The 27,911-nt window shown below is 41.3% G+C and overlaps 1 protein-coding gene across 1 annotated transcript in view; it reads left to right on the forward strand.

Annotated features, from left to right (window-relative positions):
- Positions 1–27,911, forward strand: part of UBA6 (ubiquitin like modifier activating enzyme 6) — a 250,035-nt gene that overhangs the window by 41,207 nt on the left and 180,917 nt on the right. The window contains exons 6-9 of the mRNA XM_053703266.1: positions 17,674–17,785; positions 19,756–19,836; positions 19,943–20,065; positions 20,742–20,865. Coding sequence (XP_053559241.1) covers positions 17,674–17,785; positions 19,756–19,836; positions 19,943–20,065; positions 20,742–20,865 — 440 coding nt within the window. The remainder of the gene's footprint in view (positions 1–17,673; positions 17,786–19,755; positions 19,837–19,942; positions 20,066–20,741; positions 20,866–27,911) is intronic.

A 27,911-nucleotide genomic window follows, 5' to 3' on the forward strand; every position in this document is an offset into this window, starting at 1 on the left:
CACAGATCATCCATTACTTGTGGGATATTCTCCTTCCCAACAGGAAGTTGCAAGAGGACACCCACAGCAGAGCTGTTATATAGCTCCTCCCCTAACTGCCATATCCAGTCATTCTCTTGCAACTCTCAACAAAGCTGGAGGTAGTAAGAGGAGAGTGGTAAAATATAGTTAGTTTTTTCTTCAATCAAAAGTTTGTTATTTTTAAATAGTACCGGAGTTGTACTATTTTATCTCAGGCAGTATTTAGAAGAAGAATCTGCCTGCGTTTTCTATGATCTTAGCAGCTTGTAACTAAGATCCACTGCTGTTCTCACTTATGTCTGAGGAGTGAGGTAACTTCAGAGGGAGAATGGCGTGCAGGTTATCCTGCTATAAGGTATGTGCAGTTTTAAGTTTTTCTAGGGACTAGAAAATGCTGCTGATACCGGATTAATGTAAGTTAAGCCTAAACACAGTGATTTAATAGCGACTTGTATCATGCTTACTATCAGAGATATATACTCTTATAAAATGGCAATATAAAACGTTTGCTGGCATGTTTAATCATTTTTATATATGCTTTGGTGATAAAACTTTATTGGGGCCTAGTTTTTTCCACATGGCTGGCTTGATTTTTGCCTAGAAACAGTTTCCTGAGGCTTTCCACTGTTGTAGTATGAGTGGGAGGGGCCTATTTTAGCGCTTTTTTGCGCAGTTAAAATTACAGACAGACATTCAGCTTCTCTCAGCAGTCCCCTGCATGCTATAGGACATCTCTGAAGGGCTCTAAAGGCTTCAAAAGTTGTTTATTGAGGAAGGTAGGGCCACAGTAGAGCTGTGGCAGTTGTTGTGACTGTTTAAAAAACGTTTAATTCGTTTTTTTGATCCGTTTTTTGCATTAAGGGGTTAATCATCCATTTGCAAGTGGGTGCAATGCTCTGCTAACGTATTAAATACACTGTAAAAATTTTGTTTGATTTATTGCCTTTTTTCACTGTTTTTCAAATTTTGACAAAATTTGTTTCTCTTAAAGGCACAGTACCGTTTTTTATATAGGCTTGTTAACTTGATTTAAAGTGTTTTCCAAGCTTGCTAGTCTCATTGCTAGTCTGTAAAAACATGTCTGACATAGAGGAAACTCCTTGTTCATTATGTTTAAAAGCCATGGTGGAACCCCATATGAGAATGTGTACTAAATGTATTGATTTCACTTTAAAGATCAGCTGTTATCTTTAAAAAAATTATCACCAGAGGATTCTGTCGAGGGGGAAGTTATGCTGACTAACTCTCCCTACGTGTCAGACCCTTTGACTCCCGCTCAAGGGACTCACACTCAAATGGAGCCAAGTACATCAAGGGCATAGCGATTACTTTACAAGACATGGCGGCAGTCATGGATAATACACTGTCAGCGGTATTAGCTAGGCTGCCTGAATTTAGAGGAAAGCGTGATAGCTCTGGTGTTAGGCGTGATACAGAGCATACAGACGCTTTAAGGTCCATGTCTGATACTGCCTCACAATATGCAGAAGCTGAGGAAGGAGAGCTTCAGTCTGTGGGTGATATCTCTGACTCAGGGAAACCTGATTCTGATATTTCTACTTTTAAATTTAAGCTTGAGAACCTCCGTGTACTGCTTAGGGAGGTTTTAGCTGCTCTGAATGACTGTGACACAATTGCAGTGCCAGAGAAATTGTGTAGACTGGATAAATACTTTGCAGTGCCGGTGTGTACTGAGGTTTTTCCAATACCTAAAAGGTTTGCAGAAATTATTAATAAAGAGTGGGATAGACCCGGTGTGTCGTTTTCCCCCCCTCCTATTTTTAGAAAAATGTTTCCCATAGACGCCACCACACGGGACTTATGGCAGACGGTCCCTAAGGTGGAGGGAGCAGTTTCTACTCTAGCAAAGCGTACTACTATCCCTGTTGAGGACAGTTGTGCTTTTTCAGATCCTATGGATAAAAAATTAGAGGGTTACCTTAAGAAAATGTTTATTCAACAAGGTTTTATCCTGCAGCCCCTTGCATGCATTACTCCAGTCACTGCTGCTGCGGCGTTCTGGTTTGAGTCTCTGGAAGAGGCTTTACAAGCAACGACTCCATTGGATGATATACTTAACAAGCTTAGAGCACTTAAGCTAGCTAATTCTTTTGTTTCTGATGCCATTGTTCATTTGACTAAACTAACGGCTAAGAATTCTGGATTTGCCATCCAGGCGCGCAGGGCGCTATGGCTTAAATCTTGGTCAGCTGATGTAAGGATTCCGCTCCATGTTTTACCTATGCTTTTCCCATTCACCTGACTTCAGCCTTACCTGTACTTAAGGCATCAGCTGACTGCAGACAGGTGCTTAATTATTAAGTTTCTAGACTAGCTCTGAAGCGTGTCTGTTTTCCACTTGCTGTGTGTTTTTTCTAAAAACAAACCAGTCTGCTTTTCTTCCAAATTATTGAATCAGCTACTACCTTGGGATTACTTATTTTATACTGCCGGTTCACATGCTCATTCTGCCTACAGAAAGTTTTACAGAGGCGAGTTTTTCTTTTTAGCGTGCACGCTACAACAGAGACTTATTTCATACTGCAGTGTGTTTGCTGCCTTCTACCTCTGAGTTTCTATCTCATCTGAGCCACTGAAGCGTTTCTCACACACCGGACTTCAACCTCTCTTACACTGCAACACAGTGCAACTCTTCTACAAACAACCTCCCACGGACTAAGTACAAGGACATCTCAGAATTAACTCCGCTTCTATTACACACCATCCGGTGACTAGGGGTAAGCGCTGTAGTTACTTTAAGCTGTGCTGTAAAAATAAACATTGAACTTTGCTTTTCCCTGCTACTCTACTGACCGCAAGACTATCAGCACCTGTGTATACCGTTCAGTGACAAACTAACTAACTGTGTCTAACACTGAACTGTTATATCTTACTCCAGCACTAATAGCAACACTACCTGCTTCCTGGAACTCTTATTTTCTTTATCAAGATTTATCGTACTGGGAGCTAGCTGAACTCTAAAGTTTGCTACTAACAAACTGATTTATTTTTTATATTTCCTCTGATCCAGCCTTTGTTTATCTCTATACTACTGCTGTGACATTCAACAGCATATGTGATTTACATCATTTGCTGCCAGACAAGTTTCTGATCTGCAATTCAATTACTTGAGAATAACAACTTCACTGAAAGCAGCTTGGTCTATGCTGTTCAATAGTCCATTTGCCAAAAGTGATACAAATCATTTATTTTGCATACTCTGCAGTTGTGATCCATCCTCACTCTCTACTAAATCCTTACAGCTGACGTGACTTCAAAGTCTAAATTACTTAACATTCCCTTCAAGGGACAGACCCTATTCGGGCCTGGTTTGAAGGAAATTATTGCTGACATTACTGGAGGTAAAGGTCATGCCCTTCCTCAGGACAGGTCCAAATCAAGGGCCAAACAGTCTAATTTTCGTGCCTTTCGAAACTTCAAGGCAAGTGCAGCATCAACTTCCTCTGCTACAAAACAAGAGGGAACTTTTGCTCAGTCCAAGACGGCCTGGAAACCTAACCAGTCCTGGAACAAAGGCAAGCAGGCCAAAAAGCCTGCTGCTGCCTCTAAGACAGCATGAAGGAACGGCCCCCTATCCGGTAACGGATCTAGTAGGGGGCAGACTTTCTCTCTTCACCCAGGCGTGGGCAAGAGATGTTCAGGATCCCTGGGCATTGGAGATTATATCTCAGGGGTATCTTCTGGACTTCAAGGCTTCCCCTCCACTAGGGAGATTTCACCTTTCACGATTATCTGTGAACCAGATAAAGAAAGAGGCATTCTTACACTGTGTGCAAGACCTTCTAGTTATGGGAGTGATCCATCCAGTTCCAAAGGAAGAACAGGGACAGGGATTTTACTCAAATCTGTTTGTGGCTCCCAAAAAAGAGGGAACCTTCAGACCAATCTTAGATTTAAAGATCTTAAACAAATTCCTCAGAGTTCCATCATTCAAAATGGAAACTATTCGGACCATCCTACCTATGATCCAGGAGAGTCAATATATGACTACCGGGGATTTAAAGGATGCTTACCTTCACATTCCGATACACAAAGATCATCATCGGTTCTTAAGGTTTGCCTTTCTGGACAGGCATTACCAGTTTGTGGCTCTTCCCTTCGGGTTAGCTACAGCCCCAATAATTTTTACAAAGTTTCTGGGGTCGCTTCTGGCAGTCCTAAGGCCGCGGGGCATAGCAGTGGCCACTTATCTAGACGACATCCTCATACAGGCGTCAAACTTCCAAATTGCCAAGTCCCATACGGACATAGTTCTGGCATTTCTGAGGTCGCATGGGTGGAAAGTGAACGAGGAAAAGAGTTCTCTGTCCCCACTCACAAGAGTCTCCTTCCTAGGGACTCTGATAGATTCTGTAGAAATGAAAATTTACCTGACGGAGTCCAGTTTATCAAAACTTCTAAATTCTTGCCGTGTTCTCCATTCTATTCCGCTCCCTTCGTTGGCTCAGTGCATGGAAGTAATCGGCTTAATGGTAGCGGCAATGGACATAGTACCATTTGCGCGCCTACATCTCAGACCGCTGCAACTATGCATGCTCAGTCAGTGGAATGGGGATTACACAGATTTGTCCCCTCTACTAAATCTGGATCAAGAGACCATAGATTCTCTTCTCTGGTGGCTATCTCGGGTCCATCTGTCCAAAGGTATGACCTTTCGCAGGCCAGATTGGACAATTGTAATGACAGATGCCAGCCTTCTAGGTTGGGGTGCAGTCTGGAATTCCCTGAAGGCTCAGGAATCGTGGACTCAGGAGGAGAAACTCCTCCCAATAAATATTCTGGAATTGAGGGCAATATTCAATGCTCTTCAAGCCTGGCCTAAGTTGACAACCCTGAGGTTCATCAGATTTCAGTCGGACAACATCACGACTGTGGCTTACATCAACCATCAAGGGGGAACAAGGAGTTCCCTAGCGATGTTAGAAGTCTCCAAAATAATTCGCTGGGCAGAGAGACACTCTTGCCACCTATCAGCGATCTATATCCCAGGTGTAGAGAACTGGGAGGCGGATTTTCTAAGTCGTCAGACTTTTCATCCGGGGGAGTGGGAACTCCATCCGGAGGTGTTTGCTCAATTGATTCATCGTTGGGGCAAACCAGAACTGGATCTCATGGCGTCTCGCCAGAACGCCATCCTTCCTTATTACGGATCCAGGTCCAGGGACCCGGAAGCGACGCTGATAGATGCTCTAGCAGCGCCTTGGTCTTTCAACCTGGCTTACGTGTTTCCACTGTTTCCTCTGCTCCCTCGACTGATTGCCAAAATCAAGCAGGAGAGAGCATCGGTGATCTTGATAGCGCCTGCGTGGCCACACAGGACCTGGTATGCAGACCTAGTGGACATGTCATCCTTTCCACCTTGGACCCTGCCTTTGAGACGAGACCTTCTACTACAAGGTCCTTTCAATCATCCAAATCTAATTTCTCTGAGGCTGACTGCCTGGAGATTGAACGCTTGATTTTATCAAAGCGTGGCTTCTCCGAGTCAGTTATTGATACCTTAATACAGGCACGAAAGCCTGTCACCAGGAAAATCTACCATAAGATATGGCGCAAATATCTTTATTGGTGTGAATCCAAAAGTTACTCATGGAGTAAGGTTAGGATTCCCAGGATATTATCTTTTCTCCAAGAGGGTTTGGAAAAAGGATTATCAGCTAGTTCTTTGAAAGGACAGATTTCTGCACTGTCTATTCTTTTGCACAAGCGTCTGGCGGATGTTCCAGACGTTCAGGCGTTGATTAGAATCAAGCCTGTGTTTAAACCTGTTGCTCCCCCATGGAGCTTAAATTTGGTTCTTAAAAGTTCTTCAGGGGGTTCCGTTTAAACCTCTTCATTCCATAGATATCAAACTTTTATCTTGGAAAGTTCTTTTTTTTTTATGGCTATTTCCTCGGCTCGTAGAGTTTCAGAGTTATCTGCTTTACAATGTGATTCTCCTTTATCTGATCTTCCATACAGATAAGGTAGTTCTGCGTACAAAACCTGGGTTTTTGCCTAAGGTGGTATCTACTAAGAATATCAATCAAGAGATTGTTGTTCCATCATTGTGTCCTAATCCTTCTTCAAAGAAGGAACGTCTTTTACATAATCTGGACGTGGTTCGTGCTTTAAAGTTTTACTTAAAAGCTACTAAAGATTTTCGTCAAACATCTGCTTTGTTTGTGATTTACTCTGGACAGAGGAGAGGTCAAAAGGCTTCAGCAACCTCTCTTTCTTTTTGGCTAAGAAGCATAATCCGCTTAGCCTATGAGACTGCTGGATTGCAGCCTCCTGAAAGGATTACAGCTCATTCTACTAGATCTGTGGCTTCCACTTGGGCTTTTAAAAATGAGGCTTCTGTTGAACAGATTTGCAAGGCGGCGACTTGGTCTTCGCTTCATACTTTTTCCAAATTGTACAAATTTGATACTTTTGCTTCTTCGGAGGCTATTTTTGGGAGAAAGGTTTTACAGGCAGTGGTACCTTCCGTTTAAGTACCTGCCTTGTCCCTCCCTTCATCCGTGTACTTTAGCTTTGGTATTGGTATCCCACAAGTAATGGATGATCCGTGGACTGGATACACCTTACAAGAGAAAACACAATTTATGCTTACCTGATAAATTTATTTCTCTTGTGGTGTATCCAGTCCACGGCCCGCCCTGTCATTTTCAGGCAGGTCAAAATTTTAGATTAAACTACAGTCACCACTGCACCCTATGGTTTCTCCTTTCTCGGCTTGTTTCGGTCGAATGACTGGATATGGCAGTTAGGGGAGGAGCTATATAACAGCTCTGCTGTGGGTGTCCTCTTGCAACTTCCTGTTGGGAAGGAGAATATCCCACAAGTAATGGATGATCCGTGGACTGGATACACCACAAGAGAAATAAATTTATCAGGTAAGCATAAATTGTGTTTTTTTCCAAAATTAGCAGTAGTTACATTGTAACACTGATATCTGTCAGGTATCCGTGAATAACCCTTCACGTGTATATATATTTTAAAAGAAGACAACCTAAGGTATTAAATTTGGGGTATTAAATTTGGGGTATTTTGACTCTCTTCATGCAGCCATTTTACCACCCATCTATGCCAAAGTTTGAAGAAGAAAAAAAAAGTGGTGATTCACATCTGTCATCATGCACCCATGTCCTATTTGGGACATTTCTGAAGCCGGACAATGTAATTTACCCCCATCATACCATATTTTTTTTTAAAAGTAGACACCCTAGGCCTAGGGTATTTGAAATGCAGGGTATTTAACACTTTTCATGCACTAATTCAACCACCAGTCTGTCAAACTTTTGGGTAGTCCTTTATTTTTCACACACGTACTTTAGGCATTAATTCTCAGCTCCTGTTATGTGTTACTGTCAAAGAACATGTGTTACGCAACATCTCCTGAGTACAGTGATACCACATATGCATAGGTTTGTTGGCTTGTTTGGGGGGTGCAAGTCCACACATCTGAAATGTGTTTGTGATTTTTTTTTTCTCACATTTAACATACAGTATCTTCTTTGCCTATCTTCTTTTTGAGGGCCTTTTTACGTACCCCAATTTATTTGTTTGCCATGAATGTGCATATATTTGATAAATTGACACCCCAATGTATTGTACAGTATATGGAGTGTTTTGATGCCTTTGATGCAACTATTTTAGCCAAAAAAAATGGAGAAAGTGTATGGTGGTAATTTTTCAATTTTCATTTTTACACACATATTGCTTTTTGACAATTATTTAGGAGAGCTTGTTGTAAGTTATTGCAAGAAAGCACTCCAGGTTGTTTTCTGCAAGACCTTCTGAGTACACCCATGCCCCCATGCATAGGTTTGCCAGGATTTTGGGAAGGTTCAGGTACAATTGTATGACTTGTAATTTGAGATGAAAGTAAGAGTATTTCTTCTGATAGGCCTATCTTTAGTTTGGGGCCTATTGCATACCCCAGTTTTATTTATTGCCATGAAAGTGTATATATTTGAAACATTGACACCCCAAGGTATTGTATATGGAGTGCTTTGATGCAACCGTTTTAGCCAAAAAATTTGGAGAAAGTGTATAGTGGTAATTTTTCAATTTTAATTTTTACACACACATTGCTTTTTGACTAGGATTTAGGAGAGCTTGTTGTAAGTTATTGCAAGAAAACACTCCAGGTTGTTTTCTGCAAGACCCCCTGAGTACACCCATGCCCCCCCATGCATAGGTTTGACAGGGGTTTTGGTAAAATACAGCACCAATTTTAGAACTTATAGAAATGTAAAAATCTGGCACAGGAAATGTAAAAAACAAACAAAAAACACACAAACTCAGTAACAGTAAATGTAACCAACCCCCCCCCCCCCAAAAAAAAAAACACAACGGCAAATTTAATTTTTTTTTTTTTTCCTGTGTCTGATACTGCTTGAAGCAGTCCCCAATGCAGAGTCCAGGCTGTCCAGGGCAATCAGGACAGTAATATATGGTGTCCCTTCACTGCCCCCTCTTGGTACAGACTCTGCATTTTTTTTCTGAGGATTCTGCTTCGCCGCAGTAGGGGGGATTTTGAAAATAAAACTCTCTACTCTCTCCCTTTACCGTTCGTGGAGCAGGTGCATCTTGGTACAAAATCCCCAAAATGATCTGCAGCTGAAACTGTAAAAAAGTCAGTTTCATTCCGGGGTTTGCTTTTTTGAACAACAAAAAAGCATTGTGGGTTGCAATCTGCATTAGGTAAATTGCAACCTTTTTGTACCAGGCTGTTGTCTTCCGCATAATTAGGTAGGTCTGCAGCAGCTGGTCCAGATCAACCCCACCCATATGCCGGTTATAAGCCTTGATGCACACTGGCTTCCTTATGCTCCCAGCTCTCCCACGTACAGAGACCTCCACAGTCGTCTCATTGTGGATGGTGGTAAGAAGGTACACATCCTTCTTGTCTCTGTACTTAACCGCCAACAGCTCCTCTTGGCGCAGAGCTGAGGCCCCCCCCTTCCTGGCTGGGTGCGTGCAAGTTGTCCTGGGAAACCTGCGCAGTTGTTTTTAATTGTACCGCAAGCTACTGTATCAAAACAATATGCTTGAACAAAAGGACATTTGTATAGAAATTGTCTAGATACAAGTGGTACCCTTTGTTTATCAGGGGTAATATCAGGTCCTAGACAATCTTGCCAGTGGTTCCCATATGTTTTGGGCAACCTGGAGGGTCAAGATGGATATCCTTTTCCTCGTACACCCGGAAGGCCTGAGTATACCCAGACTCGTTCTCACAGAGCTTATACACCTTTATTCCATACCTGGAGCGCTTGAAAGGAATATACTGCTTGAATCCCAGCCTTCCCTTATACTGCATTAGGGATTCATCCACGCATATATTCCTTCCAGGTGTATAAGCTTCTGCAAACCTGGCAGCAAAGTGGGTAATCAGGGGGTGGATGTTATACAGCCTGTCAAACTGGGGATGCTCCCTAGGGGGGCACAGGCTGTTGTAGATGAAGTGCATGAAATTTAGAATAATTTCATACCTCTTCCTCGACATACACTGAAAGAAAATGGGGGTAGAGCAGATGGGGTTACCGCTCCAGTAGGAGTGGATGGAGGGTTTCTTTATTATGCCCATCAGCATAGTCAATGCCCAGAATTTTTTAAATTCTGGCACATCGATGGGGGCCCATTGCTGCTTTGCCAAATATTAGTCAGGCTTTGCAGCATGGAACTGATGGGCATATAAATTAGTTTGGGTGACAACGTTCCCCAATAACATAATCGCCCAGAAACACCTCCATAAATTGTTGGGGGCTAAATCCTGCCACATCCACATTTATGCCAGGATTTGCTGTAAAGGGTGGGATATCTGGCCTCTGGTGATGAGGCATTACCCACCCTTTGGCAGCTGGAGCAACACGTCTCTTTCTGGCAGGGGGGTAGCAGCCACAGATACATCACTATCAGTTGAGACTGTATCTAATGATGTATCTGAGCATATGGCAAGGTCAAAATTGGGGTCTGAGTCCAACATAGAGGCGCAAGGATGTCATATGCCTCCTCAGCAGTATATGTTCTCTGTGAAATTATTTATTTGTATCTGTCACAGAGAAAAAATAATACTAAAAAAAAAATCAACACAAAATTTAAATTTAAATGAACTAAATGGCTCTGAAAAGAGCCTTTGGGTCTCACAAAAAAATCACTAAAAAAAAATTACCCCTCACTCAAAAAATGCACAGAGCAAAAAAGTGCTGTGCAAGAGCCAGTGATTTATAGTGATCACTGGCAAGCTAGGGGATTAATGGCTCTGAAAAGGGTCTCACAATTTTTTTACAAAAATGTATTTAAACTAGCCAAATGGCTCTGAAAAGTGCCTTTGGGTCTCACAAAAAAAAATTAACCCTTAAAAAAATGCACAGAGCAAAAAAGGGCTTTTGTGCAAGAGCCAGTGATTTATAGTGATCACTGGCAAGCTAGGGGTTAATGACTCTGAAAAGAACCTTTTGGGTCTCACAATTTTTAAACTAATATAACAATCTCAATCTCTCTCTTTTTCTCTCTCTTTTTTTTTCTCTTTCTCTAAGATCCCCACTGGTCAGTGTGAATATTTACTAATATTGACATGATCAGACAAATGGGATTTTTTTTTTATTATTATAAATGTAATTATAGGGGCAAGCTCAGATTGGATGACCCCAGCCAGCACCTATGATGAGGCAGGCTAGTGACACCGCCAGAAGCCCCATGATGCACTGGTCAGCGCCATCTTTGAAGCCACAGTGGGGAGGGAGGCTATATGGGGCTTTTTTTTATAAAAAAAATGTGTATTTTATTTTTATTTTAAATATATTTCTCTTCTAAGGTGTATCCAGTCCAAGGATTCATCCATTACTTGTGGGATATTCTCCTTTTCAACAGGAAGCTGCAAGAGGATCACCCACAGCAGAGCTGTCTATATAGCTCCTCCCCTAACTGCCACCTCCCAGTCATTCTCTTGCAGCTCTCGTCAAGGGAAGCAGCTAGAGAGATGTGGTGCATTAATGTAGTTTATCTTCAATCAAAAGTTTGTTATTTTCAAATGGTACCGGAGTTGTACTATTTTAGCCTCAGGCAGAAAGTTGAAGAAGAGTCTGCCAGTGGTCTTTGATGATCTTAGCAGGTTGTAACTAAGATCCATTGCTGTTCTCACACATAACTGAAGAGATGGGTAACTTCAGCTGGGGGAATAGCGTGCAGGGTCTCCTGCTCTGAGGTATGTGCAGTTTTAAATTTTTAAATTCTGGCATCATGCTTGCTGTAAAGGGTAATATTTTTATTATTCACTCACATTACTGAATAGATATAACGTTTGCTTGAGGTGTATAAACGTTTATTTCATATTGGTGATAAAACTTTATTCTGGGGCCCAGTTTTTCCACATGGCTGACTAGATTTTGCCTAGGGATAGTTTTTTTTAAGGCCCTCTCACTGTGAGTACAGGTTGGGAGGGGCCTATTTTCCATTAGTTTTTGCAGCTTGAGACATCCAGCTTCCCTAAAGGAGTCCCCTGAACATATAGGACCTCTCTAAGGGGTTTTTGTGCCTTCCAAAGTCGTTGTATGGGCAGGTAGGGCCACAGTAGAGCTGTGGCAGTTTGTGCGACTGTTTAAAAACGTGTATATCGTTTTTTTGATCCGGTTTTGAAACTAAGGGGTTAATCATCCATTTGCAAGTGGGTGCAATGCTCTTTCAGCCTATTATACACACTGTAAACATTTCGTAAGATTTACTGCTTTTTTCACTGTTTTAGCAGTTTCTGTGATTGTTTTTTTTCTCTTAAAGGCACAGTACCGTTTTTATTTTTTGCTTGTTCACAATTATTAAAGTGTTTTCCAAGCTTGCTGGTCTCATTACTAGTCTGTTTAAACATGTCTGACATAGAGGAAACTCATTGTTCATTATGTTTAGAAGCCATTGTGGAACCCCCTCTTAGAATGTGTACCAAATGCACTGATTTTACTATAGATTACAAAGACCATATTCTGGCTTTAAGAAATTGACAAGGAGGAAGTCTAACTCTCCCCACGTGTCATATCCTATAAATCCCGCTCAGGGGACGCCAAGTACATATAGCGCGCCCATTGCGTATACCTTGCAAGACATGGCGGCAGTTATGAATCATACCCTTACAGAGGTATTATCTAAACTGCCAGGTTTGCAAGGAAAGCGAGACAGCTCTGGGACTAGAATAAAGAAGCTCTCTGACGCTTTAGTAGCTATCTCTGATACACCCTCACAATATAATGAAGCTGAAGCAGGAGAGCTTCAATCTGTGGGTGATTTTTCTGATTCAGGGAAGATACTTCAATCTGATTCTGATATGTCTACATTTAAATTTAAGCTTGAACACCTCTGCGTATTGCTCAGGGAGGCTTTAGCAACTCTGGACGACTGTGAGACTATTGTAGTCCCAGAGAAATTATGTAGATTGGATAAATACTATGCAGTACCTACTTACACTGATGTTTTTCCAATCCCTAAAAGGTTTTCTGAAATTATTACTAAGGAATGGAATAGACCAGGTGTACCATTCTCTCCCCCTCCTGTTTTTAAAAAGATGTTTCCTATAGACGCCGCTACACGGGACTTATGGCAGACGGTTTCTACTCTAGCTAAGCGTACGACTATCCCTGTCGATGAGAGTTGTGCTTTTCTAGATCCAATGGATAAAAAAATTAGAGGGTTACCTTAAGAAAATTTTTATTCAACAAGGTTTTATTCTCCAGCCTCTTGCATGCATTGCCCCAGTCACTGCTGCCGCGGCTTTCTAGTTTGAGTCCCTAGAGGAGGCTCTACATGTTGAAACCCCGTTGGAAGATATTATTGACAAGCTTAGGGCCCTTAAGCTAGCCAATTCATTTGTTTCTGACGCCGTTGTTCATTTAACCAAGCTAACGGCTAAAAATTCAGGTTTTGCTATTCAGGCGCGTAGGGCGCTATGGATTAAATCCTGGTCAGCTGACGTTACTTCAAAGTCTAAACTTCTCAACATTCCCTTCAAAGGACAGATCCTATTCGGGCCTGGACTGAAGGAGATCATTTCTGACATCACTGGAGGAAAAGGTCACGCCCTTCCTCAAGACAGGTCCAGCAAATTAAGGACCAAACAGTCTAGTTTTCGGCCCTTTCGAAAGCTTCAAGAGCGGCGCAGCTTCAACTTCCTCTAACACAAAACAAGAGGGAACTTTTGCCCAGTCTTAGCCGGTCTGGAGACCTAACCAGGCTTGGAACAAGGGGAAACAGGCCAAGAAGCCTGCTGCTGCCTCTAAGACAGCATGAAGGAGCAGCCCCCGATCTGGAAACGGATCTAGTAGGGGGCAGACTCTCTCTCTTCGCCCAGGCAGGATTCCTGGGCATTGGAAATTGTGTCCAAGGGTTATCTTCTGGAATTCAAAACCTCTCCCCCAAAAGGGAGATTTCATCTCTCACTTTTATCTGCAAACCAGATAAAGAGAGAAGCATTCTTACATTGTGTTCAAGACCTCCTAGTTATGGGAGTGATCCACCCAGTTCCGCAGGAGGAACAGGGACAGGGCTTTTATTCAAATCTGTTTGTTGTTCCCAAGAAAGAGGGAACATTCAGACCAATCTTAGATCTCAAGATCTTAAACAAATTTCTCAGAGTCCCATCCTTCAAGATGGAGACTATTCCAACCATCCTTCCTATGATCCAGGAGGGTCAATACAGGCACTACCAGTTTGTAGCTCTTCCCTTCGGGTTGGCCACGGCACCAAGAATCTTTACAAAGGTTCTAGGGTCCCTTCTAGCGGTCCTAAGGCCGCGGGCTATAGCAGTAGCCCCTTACTCAGACGACATTCTGATACAGGCGTCGACTTTTCAAGTTGCCAGGTCTCACACGGACATTGTTCTGGCATTTCTGAGGTCGCATGGGTGGAAAGTGAACGAAGAAAAAAGTTCTCTATCCCCTCTCACGAGTTTCCTTCCTAGGAACTCTGATAGATTCTGTAGAAATGAAGATATACCTGACAGAGGCCAGGTTGTCAAAACTTCTAAATTCCTGCCGTGTTCTTTATTCTACTTCTCGCCCTTCAGTGGCTCAGTGTATGGAAGTAATCGGCTTAATGGTAGCGGCAATAGACATAGTGCCGTTTGCCCGCCTACATGTCAGACCGCTGCAACTCTGCATGCTCAGTCAGTGGAATGGGAATTACACAGATTTGTCCCCTCTACTAAATCTGGATCAAGAGACCAGGGATTCTGTTCTCTGGTGGTTATCTCGGGTCCATCTGTCCAAGGGTATGACCTTCCGCAGGCGAGATTGGACAATAGTAACGACAGATGCCACCCTTCTGGGCTGGGGTGCAGTCTGGAACTCCCTGAATCTTCATCAGATTTCAGTCGGACAACATCACGACTGTAGCCTACATCAACCATCAAGGGGGAACAAGGAGTTCCCTAGCAATGTTGGAGGTTTCAAAAATAATTCTATGGGCAGAGGTTCACTCTTGCCATCTATCAGCTATCCATATCCCAGGAGTAGAGAACTGGGAGGCGGATTTTCTAAGTCAACAGACTTTTCATCCGGGGGAGTGGAAACTCCATCCGGAGGTGTTTGCACAGTTGATTCAACTTTGGGGCAAACCAGAACTAGATCTCATGGCGTCTCGTCAGAACGCCAAGCTTCCTTGTTACGGGTTCAGGTCCAGGGATCCCAAGGCAGCACTGATATATGCTCTAGCAGCGCCTTGGTCTTTCAACCTGGCTTATGTGTTTCCACCGTTTCCTCTGCTCCCTCGTCTGATTGCCAAGATCAAGCAGGAGAGAGCTTCGGTGATTTTGATAGCTCCTGCGTGGCCACGCAGGACTTGGTACGCAGATCTGGTGGACATGTCATTCTTTCCACCTTGGACTCTGCCGCTGAGGCAGGACCTTCTACTTCAAGGTCCCTTCAAACATCCAAATCTAATTTCTCTGCGTCTGACTGCTTGGAGATTGAACGCTTGATTTTGTCAAAACGTGGTTTTTCCGAGTCGGTCATTGATACCTTAATTCAGGCTCGAAAGCCTGTCACCAGGAAAATCTATCAAAAGATATGGTGTAAATATCTTCATTGGTGTGAATCCAAGGGTTACTCATGGAGTAAAGTCAGGATTCCCAGGATATTATCTTTTCTCCAAGAGGGATTGGAGAAGGGATTGTCAGCTAGTTCCTTAAAGGGACAGATTTCTGCTCTGTCTATTCTTTTGCACAAGCGTCTGGTGGATGTTCCAGACGTTCAGGCGTTTTGTCAGGCTTTATTTCGAATCAAGCCAGTGTTTAAACCTGTTGCTCCGCCATGGAGTTTAAATTTAGTTCTTAAAGTTCTTCAAGGGGTTCCGTTTGAACCTCTGCATTCCATAGATATCAAGCTTTTATCTTGGAAAGTTCTGTTCTTGGTAGCTATCTCTTCGGCTCGAAGAGTTTCAGAGTTATCTGCCTTGCAGTGTGATTCCCCTTATCTGATCTTCCATGCAGATAAGGTAGTTTTGCGTACAAATCCTGGGTTTCTTCCTAAGGTGGTATCCAATAAGAATATCAATCAAGAGATTGTTGTTGCGTCATTGTGTCCTAATCCTTCTTCAAATAAGGAACGTCTATTAAACAATCTTGACGTGGTTCGTGCTTTAAAGTTTTATTTACAAGCTACTAAAGATTTTCGTCAAACATCTGCGTTGTTTGTTGTCTACTCTGGACAGAGGAAAGGCCAAAAGGCTTCAGCAACTTCTCTTTCTTTTTGGTTAAGAAGTATAATCCGCTTAGCTTATGAGACTGCTGGCCAGCAGCCACCTGTAAGAATTACAGCTCATTCCACTAGAGCGGTGGCTTCCACATGGGCCTTTAATAATGAGGCTTCTATTGAACAGATTTGTAAGGCAGCGACTTGGTCTTCGCTTCATACTTTTTCTAAATTCTACAAATTTGATACTTTTGCTTCTTCGGAGGCTATTTTTGGGAGAAAGGTCTTACAGGCAGTGGTGCCTTCCGTTTAAGCGCCTGCCTTGTCCCTCCCTTCATCCATGTCCTATAGCTTTGGTATTGGTATCCCACAAGTAATGGATGAATCCGTGGACTGGATACACCTTAGAAGAGAAAACAAAATTTATGCTTACCTGATAAATTTATTTCTCTTGTGGTGTATCCAGTCCACAACCAGCCCTGTCATTTTAAGGCAGGTGTTTTTTAATTTTTAAACTACAGTCACCACTGCACCCTATTGTTTCTCCTTTCTCTTGCTTGTCTTCGGTCGAATGACTGGGAGGTGGCAGTTAGGGGAGGAGCTATATAGACAGCTCTGCTGTGGGTAATCCTCTTGCAGCTTCCTGTTGGGAAGGAGAATATCCCACAAGTAATGGATGAATCCGTGGACTGGATACACCACAAGAGAAATAAATTTATCAGGTAAGCATAAATTTAGTTTTTACTAAGTGCCTCGACCCACCGAGGCTCTTGGCACACTTACAGAGCATCGGAAGCCTGCCCGGAAGTTATCACTCAGTGGGAGTGATCAAAGCGGAGCCCAGCAGTCAGGAACAGTATTGCACAATGCCTCAACATCGAGGCATCGCTGAAATACTGTTTGAGCGGAAGGAAGCGATCTCGATCGCTTCCAGTGCTCAGATTACCCAAGGACGTGTCAGGCACATCCTTGGTCCTTAACTGTATTTTTTTTGTAGGACGTGCCTGACACGTCCTCGGTTGCCAAGGGGTTCAAGGGACATTAACCATCAAATTGTTCTTACATGATTCAGATAGAACAGACTATTTTAAACAACTTTCCAATTTACTTCTATTATCAAATGTCCTTTGTTTTCTTGTTATTTTTTGTTGAAAAGCAGGAAGGTAAGATCAAGAGTGTACACGTGTCTGCAGCAGTTTTGCAACAATGTTATACATCAACAAGAGCACTAGACAGCACTGGCAGCATTATCTGCTATCATGTAGTATTTTCAGACATGTGCACGCTACCTATCTGAATATCTTTTCAACAAAGAATAGCAAAAGAACAAAGCAAATTTGATAATAGAAGTAAATTGGAAACTTTTGTAGAATTGTATACTCTATCTGACTCAAGAAAAGTTTGCACGTGTCTAACCTTTTGCCAGCAGTATTTGCAACAATGTTTATAGCGATGTTACACATAGTTGCAAACAATGCTTCCATGGACTGCTAAAGACACTTGCATGCTCCTATCAGCCTACCTAAGTTTACTCTTTAACTAAGGATACCAAGAGAATAAAGCAAATTTGTTAATTGAAGTAAATTGCAAGGTTGCTTAAAATTCTATGCTCTGTCTGAATCGTGAGCATTTAATTTTGACTTTACTGTACCTTTAATTTGGATATTCTGTAATCTTTTAAGAAGTTGTTGAAAATTAGTATTGCCATTGAGCTATATATAAATAGCAGTGTTCTCCACTCCCTTACAAACCTGCATGATATATTTTTTCTTTGGTTTAAATGGATAGACCATACTTCAGCTTTTATGCTCAAAAACAGACATTTAAAATCCTGACCTGTTCGGGGTATCATGAACATAGTAGCTGAGAAACACTGGTCTAATAGTTTATGTTGCAAAAAATTGTAGTATTGACTGTTCGGAGTATAGAATTTGCTCAGTGAATTTAAGCTGTTTTTTTTTCCTTACAGAGCTGAAGCTTGTCTTCAACGCATTGCAGAACTTAATCCTTATGTTCGTGTCATATCGTCTACGGCACCACTGGATGAGACCAGCAATGTCTTATTTCTACGGCAGTACCAGGTATGGTGCTCACTGCCAGAGAATGCAGAATTATTATTAACAAAAACTCATTAAAGGGACACTAAACCCACATTTTTTCTTTCATGATTTGGATAGAGCATGCAATTTTAAGCAACTTTCTAATTTACTCCTTTTCTCATATTTTCTTCGTTCCCTTGTTATCTTTATTTGAAAAAGCAGGAATGAAAGCTTTGGAGCCGGCCCATTTTTGGCACAGCACCCTGGATAGCGCTTGCTGATTGGTGGCTACATTTAGCTATCCAATCAGCAAGCGCAACCCAGGTGCTGAACCTAAATAAAAATTGATAGTAGGAGTAAATTAGAAAGTTGTTTTAAATTGCATGCTCTATCTGAATCATAAAAGAAAAAAATTGGGTATAGTATCCATTTAAAGGGACAGTAAACAAATTGGGATAAAAAATGATATAAAAGGTTTAGTAAAGCATATTAAAAAAGAAATTGGCAAAATACTATCATTATTTATTTTCCCCCTTTTCATGTAATTTAACTCTGGAAATTGTCTTTTTCTAATTCTCCAAACTTCAAAAGTATAGTGCAGACTTCTCAAGACTTACACTGCAACATATCTGTCCCTAATTGACCTCAGCAGAGGGAGTATGTAACTGTGAAATAATGCTAACAAAATGACAATGGCTAGCCTTGTCTACCCCAGTAGCAAGCCCAGATTGGCTCTTCAAACTGGTCATTGAAAAACAGCTGCAGCAGGGTATTATCTTGTTTTAAAAATATTTCTTTGGCAGTGCTATTCTATAGCAAAAAAACTGAAATGTATTGTAATTTCAAGGTTTGTAGTGTCCCTTTAAGTGCTGGTAAAGTAAACAAATATTTGTTGTGAACAAAATCTGCTGTTTTCAGTTTTATTTTATTTTTTCAGTATTTAAATTAAATGTCTTAATTTTTTAATATTGGTTCCTTTTGTTTTATTCAACTAGCGGGAGTGAGTTTAACCAAGAAGTCATTGTTCTGCTTCAGTAAACTGACAATGTTTCACATTTTCTCTTTTTATACCACCTTTATTAAAACACAAAAAACAAGATTTTTCTTTAGACTTGCAATAAATTAACATACTAGGTGAGTGTGAAGTTTGTAAAATGCATTAACACCTTGTTTGTTGCAGTTATTTTTCAATAGTCAAACTTCACCCACCACGTGCCTCTTTTGTAGCACTGAATCTGGACTTGTATTTGCAGGGATACCACTGTCACTTTCTTAGCAAAACTTGCATTGTTTTGCAGTTTCTTGTCTGGCCTCCAGCAATTAGGGACAGATATGTAGCAATGTAGAAGCCTGTCATGTCATTTTTTATTTTTTTTTACACATGCATATTATAAAGACATTTTTCAAAAATCATAAGTTATGATCACATAATATTTGAATGAACACAAAACATTAACAAATAGTAAAAAAGTTAAATTTTCACATTGCAACAATCTGAGAACCTGAAGAAACCACCATAAAGTAAAAAAGAAAACAAACCCCTTAAAGGAACACTCAAGTCAAAATTACATTTTCGGGATTCAGATAGAGCAGCAATTTTAAACAACTTTCCAATTTATTTCCTTTAACAAAATGTGTACAGTCTTTTTATATTTACACTTTTTGAGTCACAAACTCCTACTGAGCATGTGCAAGAATTCACAGAATATACATTTGTGATTGGGTAATGGCTGTCACATGGTACAGGTTGAGTGGAAATAGACATAACTTTGAAATTTATCTGAAAAAAATCTACTACTCATTTGAAGTTCAGATTAAGTGATATTGTATTTTCTTGTTGTTGTGCATTTGTTGATTATGAAACTAGTGTATTTAATTGTCCTTTTAAAGTCCAAAATACAATCTGTTCCTTAGTTGCCCCATGTTATATTTGCTCTAAGTGCATATTTTTAATGTGTTAAAAGTATAAAGATACCAAAATACTAAATATGTATTCTTTCATTTGTGTGCAGTGCGTGATACTCACTGAAACCCGGCATTCGTTACGCAAAGCGATAAACAACTTCTGCCATTCTCAAAAGCCACCCATAAAGGTAATGTCTTTATTATCTTGGGATTATTTCCTACATGCTGTTTTATGTTAATTTGTCACATTTTGTAACTTGATGCACTTTTGATCTGTGTGTAATCCTTTGCCAGTTCATCAGCTCCGATACCTATGGAATATGTGCATGTCTGTTTTGTGATTTCGGAGAAGAGTTTGAAGTTTTGGACACCACAGGGGAAGACCCTAAAGAGATATTTATTTCTAATATAACACAGGTAATGCGCACCTTTTTAAATCTTAAATAATCTGTACTTGCAATAAAAAGATTAAATAACATTTTGTTAATGCGAATTACATGGAGATTTACCAAATAAGAACAGTTTCACAAATTAATCCAGCAGCAGTTTTTAAAAGTCTCTAATAAGAATAGGACAGTTGTGTTTTGGGTTTATGGTATGTGAAACATTAATACTGACTTTACACGCCGTTTTGGAAGGTGAAATTTTACGATGTGAACTTTTTGGAGTATAATTTTGTACTTATTTGAGGCAACAAAGTAGCAATAAATCTGAATATATTGTTCTATTCAAAGAAAGGGGCACAAACAATTTTTTGTAGTGGCATCGGTTTTGATTTTATACTAATCATGCTGTAATATGTACTGGGAGAAAATTTACACGTTTAAACTTGTAGCAAATATTACAGCATATTTAAGAGATTAGTATGTTGTAAAAGCTAAGCAGAACATACGTATAGGAAAGATTGAAAATTATGTTTGGGAAAGGACCTTGATCTCTAGCTTGTAGGAAACTCCTTATATTGCCATGTGATTAGACTGGATGACAAGTACAATTTTTGCAACTGAAAAATACTGTTATTTTTAGACAATTTTACAACAAATGTTTGTACAGGAGAATTATATATTCTATTAAACACATCCATTTTGTTCAGTCTAATCCAGGAGTCGTAACTTGCTTTGAAAACCGGCCACACAAATTTGAACCCGGAGAATATGTCACTTTCCGGGAAGTAAATGGAATGACGTCCTTAAATGGTTCCATGCAGCAAATCTCAGGTAACATGCAGCTTCTGTTTGCCTTCTTTGGATTATTTATTTAAACTCTTTTTCGACAAATAAACTTTGTGATTCAAACATTTTCTTTTTAAAGACACGATGAGTCCATGGATCATCATCCTTACTTGTGGGATATTCACCTCCTGGTCAGCAGGAGGAGGCAAAGAGCACCACAGCAGAGCTGTTAAATAGCTCCTCCCTCCCACCCCAGTCATTCTCTTTGCCTACGTTAGTGATAGGAAGAGGTAAAGTGAGGTGTTAGAAAAGATTCTTCAGTCAAGTGTCTATTATTTTTAAAGTAGTGCCAGAGAGTGCTGCTTTGTTCTAGGGTGTAGCCGTAATCCATATCAGTCTCTTCAGTAGAGCTTTTGGTGGCTTTAGAGCATTAGGAACTGGTGGTACATAATTCTCACTGCGCCTCCTATACATTGATGCTGCCCTTCTCTTAACAGCCTAAGCAAAGTTAACTCAGGCTTTTTGATTTCCACAGGGCTATGGGAGGGAGAGGACCTCCTAAACCTGCTGAGCTGCCCTGTTATCGGGCAGAGTACAAAGGTAAGTGCTGACTTTGTTTTTATTCTGGGAAGCAATATCTCAGAGGCAAGTGGGCACTTTAACCATTTTCATGTTACATAAGGCAGAGATCCTTGTGTAGGGACACAATCTATCTCTCTTGTTAATAGAGGGTAATGGAGGACAGCTATGAGTACTGGGGCTGGGGAGCTCATTTTTATTGTTGGTGGTGTTTTTTTCTCTATCGGGTTAATTTTAGAGACTTGAGCCGATCGGGTTAGGTTTGACTGTGACGCCCACGATGGGCAGGGCTAGCGGTTCGCGCGTTATCAGTATTACTTGCGCAACTCTCAGCCGTAGCTGCCATAGCCTGCAAGGAAGGCGTCGGCTCTTGTGGCTCTACAACCGCATGGTTTCCTAACAAAAGCATGCGGTTATAGCGTTATTGCTTTATTCAACATCCGGATCGTTCCTGCTTCAGATATTGAGTCAGGGAGTGTGTCCGTTTTGGCAGGTAGGCACCTCAGCAGAGTTGCTGAGGTGTAGGGGTGTTTGAAATTTTCTTTGTTTAGCTACTGGGATACGTTTTTAGCTATGACGGTAAAAAAGTTAACTTTTAAAATTTAAAGTCACAGTAACGGTTTTTGTTCTGTTCTGAAATTTTTGGAGATTGAATAATTTGATTAATTTGTCTTGTTTAAAGTGAAGGTAAAGTTTTATGGAAATGAAAGCAGTATTGTGTTAGTTGTTCAAAATATAGCAAGATCGCTAAGTTTGTATTACATATTACTATATATATCAATATAAAATAAACAGTTTTTCTTTACGTGACCGGCCGATTAAAGCTCCTCCCTCCAGTTATTTCCTGCTTTCTGGTTGTATTACGTATAGAGCGTTTCCACCCGCTCTATACGTATGGTAAATGCGCGTTCTCGATTTTCTTCAATCTTCAATTTGCGCCTGCGCGAGTAAATACTATTACCATCTGTTGCCAATTGTTGCTAAACAAAGTGCGTTCGGGCCAGTTGCTTGAATGAAGGCGATGTGCGCAAGCGCAAAGCTGGAACGAGCACGGCTTATAAGATACAGGAAGTGTATCTAACGCATGCGCATATGAAACAGTTATGCAGTGACATCAAATGACGGCCGCCTAACGGCCAGACAGATAATTGGATAATAGAACAACGTGACCTGGCTGCCAAAAAAAAAAATTAATTACGGGCAGATTACAGAACAAGGAGATTAGAGTTTTCAAAAGCGGATAAAAGGTTAAATATCGATTTTTAAAGAAATTGATGAATTAAACTCACATTAGTTTTAATGCTACTTACATTTGAAAAGTTAGAAAGATGCGAACTTTACCTTCACTTTAATTGAACACATAATTCCTAAATAGTAGATAAAAAAAAAATTCTAGCTAAATTTAAAGAGACAGTAACGTCTTAATTTAAAAAAAAAAATAAAATAAATTGTTTTTTCTTATTGTGTTCAGTATGGACTTAGGAGCCGTAGAAAATGTTACTTGCTCCATGTGTTTGGATGCAAATGTGGAACCACCAATCCCTTTCTGTCTCTCATGTATTGAGAGGGCTTTAAGTTATAGGGATAAGATTTTTCATGAATAAAATTTCTCTAAGGCGGATGCTTCTCAGGAGTCTAATGATGAGTCAGAGTATGCCGCAGCTTTCTCCCCAAGCGTCCCAATCTTTAACGCCTGCACAAGCAGTGCCCTGTACTTCTGCTCTAGCGCATGCTGGAGTTACCTTAAGACATAGCTGCACTTATGTCTTCTACAATTTCTAATCGTTGTCTGCTTTTGCTATGCTTCAAGGCAAGCATAAGAGGAAAGGCAATCATGTTGTCAGTGAGGTTTCTGATGCTATTGTGGCAATCTCGGAGGTACCCTCTCAGTGAACTGAGATGGAGGGTATTGAGGTTCTATCAGAAGGCGAAATTTCAGGCTCTGAAAGTTCATTACCTTTGACTGATTCAGAGGTTGTATCTTTCAGGTTTAAACTAGAACACCTCCGCCTGTTACTCAGGGAGGTTTTGGTCACTTTATACGACTGTGATTCTACAGTAGTGGTCGCTCCTGCGAAATCAAGTGAATTGGATAGATATTTTGAAGTTCCCTCTTACTCAGACGTTTTTCCGGTGCCAAAGCGAGCTTCGGAGATTGTTTCCAAGGAATGGGAGAGACCAGGTATTCCCTTCTCTCCGGCCCCCATTTTCAAAACGATGTTCCCTATAGCCGATGCTGTCAGGGAAACTTGGCAGATGGTCCCTAAGGTGGAAGGGGCTATTTCCACCTTAGCCAAGCGAACTACTATTCCCATTGAGGATAGTTGTGCTTTTAAATATCCCGTGGACAAGAAGTTGGAGGGTCTACTTAAGAAAATTTGTTCACCAGGGTCTGCTATTGCAGCCGGCTGCGTGCATTGCTACTGTCCCTAGTGCAGCAGCTTATTGGTTTGATGCTCTGTCTGAGTCTCTCAAGACTGAGACTTCTTTAGAGGAGATCCAAGATAGGATTAAAGCTCTGAAGTTAGCCAAATCTTTTATTACGGATGCTTCTCTGCAAATTACAAAATTGGCAGCTAAGAGTTTAGGGTTCTCTATCTTAGCCCGCAGAGCCTTATGGTTGAAACCTTGGTCTGCGGACGTGTCATCCAAATCTAAACTTCTAGCAATTCCTTACAAGGGGAAGACCTTGTTTGGACCTGTCCTGAAGGAGATTATCTCTGATATCATGGGAGGTAAGGGTCATCTTCTTCCTCAGGATAAGAGAAGTAAACAAAAAGGACGACAAAGTAATTTTCGTTCCTTTCGCAATTTCAAGGGAAATTCTTTCTCTTCCTTCTCTAAACAGGAGGGGAACTATTCGCAATCTAAGTCTACTTGGAGACCCAACCAGTCTTGGAACAAGGGTAAACAATCCAAGAAGCCTGCTGCTGAATCCAAGACAGCATGAAGGACATGCCCCTGATCCGGGACCGGATCTGGTAGGGGGCAAACTTTCCTTCTTTGTTCAGGCTTGGGTTCAGGACGTTCAGGATGCCTGGGCAGTAGAAATAGTGTCTCAGGGATACAAGCTGGAGTTCAAAAATTTTCCTCCCAGAAGAAGGTTTCTTCTTTCAAGATTATCTGCAAACCAGATAAAAGAAGAGGCGTTCTTACATTGTGTAAGAGACCTCTCCTCCTTGGGAGTGATTGTTCCCGTTCCTGGGTTTTTATTCAAATCTGTTTGTGGTTCCCAAAAAGGAGAGAACCTTCAGACCTATCTTAGACCCCAAGAGTCTAAACAAGTTTCTCAGAGTTCCGTCATTCAAGATGGAAACTATTCGTACAATTCTTCCATTGATCCAGGAGGGTCAATTTATGACGACAGTGGATTTAAAGGATGCATATCTACATGTTCCTATCCACAGAGATCATCACAGGTTTCTGAGGTTTGCCTTTCTGGACAAACACTTTCAGTTCGTGGCTCTTCCTTTCGGCCTGGCCATGGCACCCAAAATTTTCACAAATGTTCTGGGGTCTCTGCTGGCGGTTCTAAGAACGCGGGGCATTGCGGTGGCACCTTATCTGAGCAATATTCTAATCCAGGCGCCATCTTGTCAACAAGCAAGATCTCATACCGACATTGTGCTATCCTTCCTAAGAACTCACGGGTGGAAGGTAAATCTGGAAAAGAGTTCCTTAATCCTGAAGACAAGGGTGACCTTCTTGGGAACTCTAATCAATTCTATATCCATGAGAATTTTTCTGACAGAGGTCCGGAAATCAAAGATTCTGGATACCTGTCGAGCCATTCAGTCCTCTCCTCGACCGTCAGTAGCTCAGTGCATGGAGGTAATCGGACTGATGGTGGCGGCAATGGACATCATACAGTTTGCTCGGTTCCACCTCAGGCCTCTGCAGTTAGACATGCTCAGGCAGTGGAACGGAGATTATGCAGACTTGTCTCCTCGAATAACCCTGGATCAGGAGACAAGGGATTCTCTTCAATGGTGGTTGTCTCTGTATCATCTATCACAGGGAACCTGCTTTCGCAGACCGTCCTGGGTGATTGTGACAACAGACGCCAGCCTTCTAGGGTGGGGAGCTGTCTGGGGTTCCCTAAAGGCTCAGGGAGTATGGACTCAGACAGAGTCTGTTCTTCCTATAAACATCCTGGAACTAAGAGCGATCTTCAATGCTCTTCTGGCCTGGCCTCAGTTGGCTTTGGCCCAGTTCATCAGATTCCAGTCGGACAACATAACGACAATGGCTTACATCAATCATCAGGGAGGAACGAGGAGTTCCTTAGCGATGACCGAGGTAGCCAAGATAATCCGGTGGGTGGAGGCCTATTCTTGCCATCTGTCGGCGATCCACATCCCAGGGGTGGACAACTGGGAGGCGGACTTTCTGAGCAGGCAGACTTTTCATCCGGGAGAGTGGGAACTCCACCCGGAAGTGTTCTCCAACCTGATTCTCAAGTGGGGTCGGCCGGAGTTAGATCTCATGGCATCTCGCCAGAATGCCAAGCTCCTGAGATACGGGTCGAGGTCCAGGGATCCACAGGCATAACTGATAGATGCTCTGGCAGTTCCTTGGTCCTTCAGTCTAGCATACCTGTTTCCTCCGTTTGTGCTTCTGCCTCGGGTCATTGCCCGAATCAAGCAGGAGAGGGCATTGGTGATCCTCATTGCTCCTGCTTGGCCTCGCAGGATTTGGTATGCAGATTTGGTGGACATGTCATCTCTGTCACCTTGGAGACTTCCGTTGAGGAAGGATCTTCTAATTCAAGGGCCCTTCCTTCACCCAAATCTAGTTTCTCTGAAGCGGACTGCTTGGAGATTGAACGCTTAATCCTATCCAAGCGGGGTTTTTCTGATTCGGTAATAGAGACCTTGATCCAGGCACGTAAGCCTGTAACTAGAAAGATTTACCATAAGATATGGCGCAAATACCTCTATTGGTGTGACTCCAAGGTCTACTCATGGAGTAGAGTTAGGATTCCCAGAATTTTGTCTTTTCTCCAATAAGGTTTGGAGAAGGGTTTATCGACAAGTTCCCTAAAGGGTCAGATCTCTGCCTTATCTATTTTGTTACACAAACGTCTGACAGATGTCCCAGATGTACAATCTTTTTGTCAGGCCTTGGTTAGGATCAGGCCTGTGCTCAAACCAGTTACTCCTCCATGGAGTCTGAATTTAGTTCTTCAAGGGGTTCCGTTTGAGCCTATGCATTCCTTAGATATTAAGTTATCTTGGAAAGTTTTGTTTATTGTTGCTATTTCTTCAGCTCAAAGATTGTCTGAGCTCTCGGCGTTGCAATACAATTCGCTTACCTTATTTCCATTCAGATAAGTTAGTTTTACGTACTAAACTAGGGTTTCTTCCTAAGGTTTTTTCAGCTCGGAACATTAATCAGGAGATTGTTGTTCCTTCTTAGACAGGTTGTTCTTTTAGACAGGTTGTTTTTTTTATTATAAACTTCAGACACCTCTGCACCTTGGCTTTTCCTTTCTCTTCCTAACTTTGGTCGAATGACTGGAGTGGGAGGGAAGGGAGGAGCTATTTAACAGCTCTGCTGTGGTGCTCTTTGCCTCCTCCTGCTGACCAGGAGGTGAATATCCCACAAGTAAGGATAATGATCCGTGGACTCATCGTGTCTAAAAAGAAACAAATTTATCAGGTAAGCATAAATTTTCTTTTTATCTTTTTCTTGAGGGCATACTTTGCTGAGTCTTGGGGGTACAACCACAGGCCCAGCACATGTGTGGTTTGCAAGAAGCTGTGCCACTGCTTATGTCATTCATTAACTTTGACAGATAGTGTTCTAATTTTGCATTTTTTTAATGAAGCGTGTTTAGCTCCACATCTACAGAGATATGTCCTCAGTAACGGAATAACTTGTTTGGGTCACAGAGCAAAACTACTGAAATACTGCTAATAAGTGCTGTTGTGAAAGGTACAAATGTTTTGTATGTATCACAATAAAAATGACTTTTCTCTTTTAGCAGGGTTCTTTAGGTAACATAGTAGATGAGGTTGAAAAAAAAGACAGAAGTCCATATAGTTCAACCTATACAATTAATTTATTTACAATAAAAGCTCCAGTTGAGCTTAAATTAATCCCATTAAAATATTGACTCATTTTAATACCAGCAATCATATCCATGAATTCTGGTTCTAGCCAGAAATGAATCTAAACAATTTTTAAATGTATCTAAGGTTTTGGCATTTACTACCTCCTTAGGTAAGGAGTTCCACAATTTGATTGCTCTTACAGTGGAAAAAAACATTTATGTTGCTGGAGATTAAATCTCCTTTCCCTCCAGCCTTATATTGTGACATCTTGTCACAAACATTTTTCTTGGAATAAACAGAGCTTCTGTCTACTCTGTATATGGGCCTTTAATATATTTATATAAAGCAATCATTATTGATTAACATTAATTGATCAAATGTGTAGATTATGCAAATAAATAAAACATTTTATTTTATAATGTATCTGTCTAAATGTCATACATTCCTAAAGTAGAA

The sequence above is a fragment of the Bombina bombina genome, chromosome 2, assembly GCF_027579735.1.
Source record: "Bombina bombina isolate aBomBom1 chromosome 2, aBomBom1.pri, whole genome shotgun sequence".
Lineage (NCBI taxonomy): Eukaryota > Metazoa > Chordata > Amphibia > Anura > Bombinatoridae > Bombina > Bombina bombina.